This window comes from Cariama cristata, unplaced genomic scaffold (assembly GCF_000690535.1).
Source record: "Cariama cristata isolate BGI_N322 unplaced genomic scaffold, ASM69053v1 scaffold6331, whole genome shotgun sequence".
Classification (NCBI taxonomy): Eukaryota; Metazoa; Chordata; class Aves; order Cariamiformes; family Cariamidae; genus Cariama; species Cariama cristata.
Genome location: NW_009599703.1, coordinates 1 through 6,847, shown reverse-complemented (window position 1 = coordinate 6,847; position 6,847 = coordinate 1). Strand labels below are relative to the sequence as shown.

At 38.2% G+C, this 6,847-nt stretch overlaps 1 protein-coding gene across 1 annotated transcript; it reads right to left on the bottom strand.

The window, feature by feature from the left end:
• Positions 1–1,172: 1,172 nt before the first annotated feature.
• RP9 (retinitis pigmentosa 9 (autosomal dominant)) lies at positions 1,173–5,746 on the bottom strand (the record flags this gene model as incomplete). Its single annotated transcript, XM_009709771.1, has 5 exons — positions 1,173–1,683; positions 2,821–2,882; positions 4,361–4,452; positions 4,772–4,901; positions 5,716–5,746. Coding segments are annotated over 5 exons (544 nt in total), but the record flags the coding sequence as incomplete, so codon positions are not given.
• Between the last annotated feature and the right edge of the window lie 1,101 nt (positions 5,747–6,847).

Genomic DNA, 6,847 nt, shown 5'->3' with positions numbered 1-6,847 from the left:
CTTTTCCAAAGGTCTCAGGAGGGAAAAAAAAAAAAACATGAATGCATTTTAGTTTATGTTCCTTGATTTCACTGTTACTGTTCACTCTACTAATGTTAGAGCTTTATCATGTGGGTTTGGTTTTTTTTAATCAATATAAGCATGGAGACTAAGTTCTATGTAAGTCCTTCTTAGTTCTTTCAAATCAACCCTGTTTTTCTTTCTCTTTTTGCAGAGTAACTATATATATTCTAGGTCCTCAAATCACAGCTTTGTACCACTGTACCTTGAGGTTTCAAAAAGAGATGCTTACTCTAATGCAGTTTATAGTTATCTCAATCTTTCTAGTCAAGTCTGCAAGATTATTTAAAAGAAAAGCCTGGTCAGTCCACAAGGCCAATTAAGTACGCAAAACTTGCCCTTCTTCTGGCTTACAAGTTCTTTACTAGTGTTCTGTGGCTTACATGCATATAGTTGAAAACCACTCTGAAAACCTTACACATTTATATTCTTGTGGGAGGATTCATAAACTATTACGACATAAAATAATTCTAGTAAATATAAAAAGTTGGAATTAATTTCCCCAAGCCTTTTTAAAAGGAAAAAAACCTCAAATATATCAAAACAACTGATATTGAAGTGTATGTAGAAATTAATCTTTTTCATTTCTAACATGAAAACCCCATTTTTAAATAACTAAAACCCCTACCTCCTTACAGTTAAGTTGAATATGTAACATAATTACATGTGGCTCCCACTCCTGCGGTTTGGCGAATCCTTTAGGACTGTGCCTATTAATGGTGATGACGTTAAGATTTTGCTACATTAAAAAAAAAAAGAAGTCTTGCTTACACTGCAATTTTGTTTTAAAGTAAATCCCCTTGATTAACTTTTTTCCCCCTTCAGCAGTGCTCTTTATTTCCCTAGCTGCCAGGACTAGGATAAGTACACTGGACTTCAGCACATAGGCGGTATGCAGAGAACAAAAATACAGTACAACCTGCTTATTATAAGCACTGTAAGCGAACTCTCAGTGCTCTGCATGGGGCAAACTGCAGTGCCATTACAATGAGGCTTTGTACATAATAAAATAACTTCATGGAGAAAAGACACTTCAGTAGACAGTCTGCTAATTCTGCAGACTTGCTGCTGATACCTTGGTAGTCACTGCTTTCTGCTGATAGTCACGTGTGGCAATGCAGAGACCCAATTTGACCAAGACGGATAATCCTTAGCACAGGTTTTACAGTACAAAGATATGGTTGATTGTGTATTGTTTAATGCAGCTCTCTTCTTTCTGGCTGCAGTGCTGCGGAAGGGCAGAAGAGGACAGCTAGGGTAGGATGCTGTATGTATCCGTCTGCATCTTCTGAGTTTAACAAAGCCCTTTCTGGTGGTTTCTTCCTCATTCTTTAGATTTTTCCTTGCGGTTCACAAGTTGAAGAGGTCAATGAGTGTGCAGCAGGTGACTGCTGTCAGTCAGATTCTGACTTCTCATTAGATTTAGAGGATTTACGCTTTCTCTTTTTCTTCTTCTTCTTTTCCTTTTTTTTCTTTTCCTTCTTTCTCTTTTTTTTCTTGTGTTTATCTCTACATTCTGAGGAAGTAGAGCTGCTGCCATCTTCATCATCCTCATCACTATCATCACTGTCATCATCATCTTCTGAGGTAGAGTCCTCCAGGAGCTGCTTCAGTTGCTGTATCCTGAGTTTAAAAAAATGTGAATGAGAATCCTTTCTATCTCTCCTCTACCTGTGATCATTTATTCTAGCTTTCATCTGTTTCCTTCCTAGCTTAGGAAGTGGAAGCTGCACGCAAAGGGCAGGGGAACACTTCCTCTTTTTGTGGAATTACACTCCCATTACAGTTTTCACAGACTGATAAAAGCAACCTCTTTGGAGACAAGCAGATGCTCTGTTCTTAGGGACCTTCTGTCCCACGGGGTATCAAAGACAGACTAGCTTTTTGGCCAGTATTTATGTGTGCAAAATAATGAGGCAACAGCTATCACCAGACCACCATAAGAAGTTCTATGCTTATCCATATGCAGATGCATACTGGGATTATGAAATTATGACATTCATTGCCCTCTGATACAGAGGTGATGTCAGTGAGGCTGACAGAGTACACTCTAGCTGCAGAGGTATTTTTGACAGGCACTCTTCCTTTGAACTTTCATGGATTACTGGCAAATGGGGACAAACTGTTTGCTTATTCTATTGTTGATTTCGGTATCCTGTCCAAGGATTTGCCTTTTTTTTTTTTTTCAGAAAAAAAAAAAGCAACACACCCACAGCAGCAGCATTACTCCGTGGGCTACCTATAGTTTGTTCAGTTATCTCACTGATGCAGTTCAAGTAAGGAAGCTTTAAAAACTGCTGGTTTATATATTGAATAATGACCTCACATGATGAACATCATCAGGTGCCTGGAAGTAGCTTTCTAAATCCACCCCTTTGTGTCTACTGAAGGCACTCTGATGTACCAAATCTTAGAAAACATCTCAGTGAAGTCAGTGAAAGGGAAAAAAAAAAAAAAAAACATCCATTTTTTTAGGCCAAAACCAAACCCAAGTACCTGAATATTATGGCATAAATGAATGTAACGCCTCTTTAAACTTTGTTTTGGGAAAAAAACAGAAGCTAGTAAAGAGCTAGGAAGTACTACTGAGTAATTATTGAAAAAGTAGAAATGCATTAGTCTCTGCCAACATAAAGAAACTGCCATTAAAAAAAATGTTCTAAGGGTAAGCTTATATCAAAATTTCACCTATACATTAGTATCATGTTATCAAAACGAAAACCTAATTGCAAATGCAGTTTACTGGAGAGACATGCTTACCTCATTTCTTTTTCATGACGTTTATTTTCCCTTATTATATCATACATTGGATCTTCATGTGCCTTTAAAGGGGAAAACAGAAAATCCAATGTTGGTAAATGAAAGTATTTATCACGGACTGTTTTATTTCCTAAAAAAAATAAACCAAAGCAACCCAATGCAAGAGGCTTTTATCAAAAGATGAAATACACTTAGCAAGCTCTTAATTCATATGTATAGTCTCAGACTTAACGTCATTAATCTGAACTGTTTGGTTTTTTGGTTTTTTTTACTTTAGGAAAAGCTTACCTAGTTACATCACCAAGGAACGGGACTCTCCTTAGGTGTACTACCTCTCTCCCTCTCCAATCACAGGTAACTAAGAGAACCCCATACATATACTATAGAACAGCCAGACATAGATGGAATATTGAAGTTCAAAATAATGAGCTGTGCCCCTATAGCATATTTTAAAAACTTGGGTACAAACACCCAGGAATACAGGAGCAAGGAATACAAGACAAACAGATAATCAAGTTGGAGTTGTCCTAGCATGCTATGCACTACCATTATCGGTTCTTAAATTGGTTATTTTTAAATTAAACGGGTATTGCAGCAAAAGATAGTTGTGAAAGAAGACGGCAAATAAACTTTGCAGACATTTAAGGTGAGTTCACGCCACGCAAGAATGCAGCAAAAAGATGAGGTGATTATTTCTGTTGGAAGATTAAGCAAAAAAGTTCAACAGAGAGGAGATACCAACTGCTGACTAGAAGTGGGAATTAAAATATCAGTAGCAAATGAAAGATTTTGGGAATGCACCATGAAGGGCCTTGGACACACAGCAAGAGTTTGATGCAACAGAGAAGCAGCCTAAGGAAAAATGAAGAAAAGAGGCAATCTGGTCATGGGAGAGAGCTAAAAATACTCTTTGCAGTAGCTTTGCAGTACGAATCTGGACAGAATGAGTCCAGATTACATTTTTCAAGGATAGAAATGAGGACATAAGACACAAAGTGATGAGAGCTTGAAATATAGGTTAGCAATGCAGAGCAACAGGAAAAGTTAAAGAGATCACGCAGAAAGAATCTGCGGAATTGAGACGGAGCCTCATGTAGCAAGAGATCAGACTTGTAGACAATGGCTGGATTACAGACCTAGACAACAGGCTTCATGATGTGGTTGTTCACAGTGAGAGCGGAAGGCTTGAAGCAGCTGTAATGTGGGCAGCTCAAGCTTGACTAAACATTTTTTGTTACGTTGACATTTTAATCACAAAAACTGAACACAATGGATGAAACAGGTTCTTGAAGATTTCCAATTTAAATGTAAAAATTACTAATATTCCTCTTGAAGAGTAGATTTTCTGCAAAGTAGTCAAACATCCAACCACATCTGTAGCTTTTTCTTTATTAGGAGATTTTCGGCATCTATATTATACTAGAGACAGAGGAAAAGTCCTTAATAAAGCATCATCTAACAGGCTTCTCTTCACTTGCAAGATTATGCATCGTCAGTATTAAAAAAATAGAAGCAATAATACTACAGTATTTGTACTCACTACTCTAAATTGCTCCAATTTCTGATTGCCTTTAATAAAGAAAGGGCATTCTTTATCTCCTGTTCTGTGTCCATAACGCTTACACCTCCAACCTTTAAAAAAAAGAAGCAGCAGTGAATCGCACCTCTGAGCCAGATCAGAAGGAAAAAGAAAAAAAAAACAAAACCAAAACCAAACCCCCAAACAAACATATTTATGCAAAATTAGACAGATACAAGTATTACGTTGATAAATGTAACGTCCATAAAATGCAAGGCTATTAGAGCCTTCAAGATAGTGGTTGCTTTTATATCAATATGATGCCAATCTACCTGGACCTCGTCATCTGTCCACCAGACATCCTGCCCTCCCCCAGAGTAAATGGATGGCTATGTGGAGGTCCAGTGACATCTGGAATATTTTCAGCCTTACACTGCATGACTTTGACTTCTTTTCCCAAAGGCATCCAAAGCCCTTTTGTCGGGGCATGTGCCAGGAATTCTCGTGCGCTTTCATTGCCTGGTACATCAGGTATGCAGTCTTCTGGTTTTGTTTCATTCTCCTACAGAAAAAGATAAGGACAATAAAATCACTTCTTTTTTTTAACTTTGGAAAAATTAATACTCCAAGTGTGCAGGCCTTCACTTAATATGGAACCTGTTTCTCCTAGGACACTTCTTTTTCTTGTAACACATAAAGGATCTAAAATACCCGAACCTTCTAACAGCCTTAAGTAATTTTCTTTTACCCTCACCCTTGAATCTTCTAGTCTGAACTTTACTGCCATATTAATTCCATTCCTTCGCATTTATTTTAGTAATTTATTTAAATAATATAAATGAAAACTTAACAGATAAGCAGAGACTTCTTTTTCCTCTTCCTGCTAACAAGACATAACAATTAAAAACAGCCTTTACAACACAGAGTAGTATTTTTCAGGTTAAAAGCATGACATTATGGCTTAGCTATATCAATTTGGCAAAAGTAACGATCATTATGACATTTTTGCTCAAATATTTTTAAACAAATATTTGAGCAAAAGCAATGGGGAAGAATCCTGAAAAGATGTCATTCAAACTGAAAATCTGCTTCACCATAAATGACTCCCCTCTATCCACACTATTAAACACTACATTAAGCATGCGTGCTAAGAGGTGATGAAAGAACTGGTACCATCCTATCTGATTCTGGGCATGTCACTCGATTCACCAAGTCAAAGAGGTCAGCTTGTAACTGAGGAGCTCCCGGTTTTCCCCTGGAAGCACCTACTTCTCTCTGTAACTTATATAGGTAACATAGACACTTAAACACCTAAAAGACAGGTTGTGTGAAAATCCCTTGTAATGCTAAAAATTTACTGCAATATATTTACCAACCTTAATTAGCCCTGGGGGAGGTTTCTCATAGCTGAAAAGCAATAGAAACAGTTACTCTGCAGCTTAGCACAGAAAAATAAATCGAGAAAACATAGTATTTCAATGGTATAGAGTTAAAACCTTCACCTCACATTTTCCCTTAAATTTTCCTCAATCAATAATCATTAAGAACTATAGCAGAACACGGGTACCTGGATGCAAGCAGACTGAGACACAGAGTTTGTCATGTTTGTCAAGACCACATGTGTCTCTTGCAAATATCCTTCAGATTCACATTCTTGGGGGGGGAACGACTACTTTCATCGCAGTGCTTTACAGGGATGTGTGGTACATCCCATTTAGCTTCAGTTACCATAAATGCACAGTTCTCTCCTTTTTTTCTGTAGCACCCCTCCCCAAGATCTCACTGATTTCTTTACTCCAGCACTGCTGAATCATAGATAAAATCAGCTGAAAACGTTAAGTCAGACCGCTCCTTACAGCTAGCTCTGCCAGCCAAACCTAGTATATAGAAAGTCCATCTTCTCTCTGTGTATTAAAGCTAAAGGCAGAACCTTTCTGACCAAAGTACGATCTCTCCTCCAGCACTTCTCTCGAGTTAACAGTAGATATAAGATTCATTAAAATCCAGATAGCAAGCAGGTGCAACATAGAGCACAGCAACTGAGAACGCGCATGTGCCTAGGATTTAAGTGCCAAGACGCTGTGGAGTAGTCTTTCTAACAGTAACTTTTTGAGTGCTGTTTACTGCAGTTCATAACAAACTGATTTTTACTTTCCCTTGAAGAGGAAAAAAATCCTGTTCTTGTGAATCTCCTGATCTTTTCATTCCATTAAACCCCCTTCAATGAAGTAGCATAAACCTTTTGCAGCACCGCAGGCTACGGATGGAGTCACTAGGCAGATCTCAAACCCTTTTATCGTAATTTTTTTTAATCCAAACCCTTTTATCGTAATTTTTTTTTAATCCACACTAGTGGAAACCGGCCGAACAACCTCTGCTTCTATCCTGCAACTCCCAGACTTCCAGGAATTCGGGAGAGGCTCATTTTTTGGTTCTAAAGGCACCAAGGAGTTTTGCAAGGGGCCCGGGGGCACAGCCCTGCTCCAGCCCCCCGGCGGCTCTCGGGCG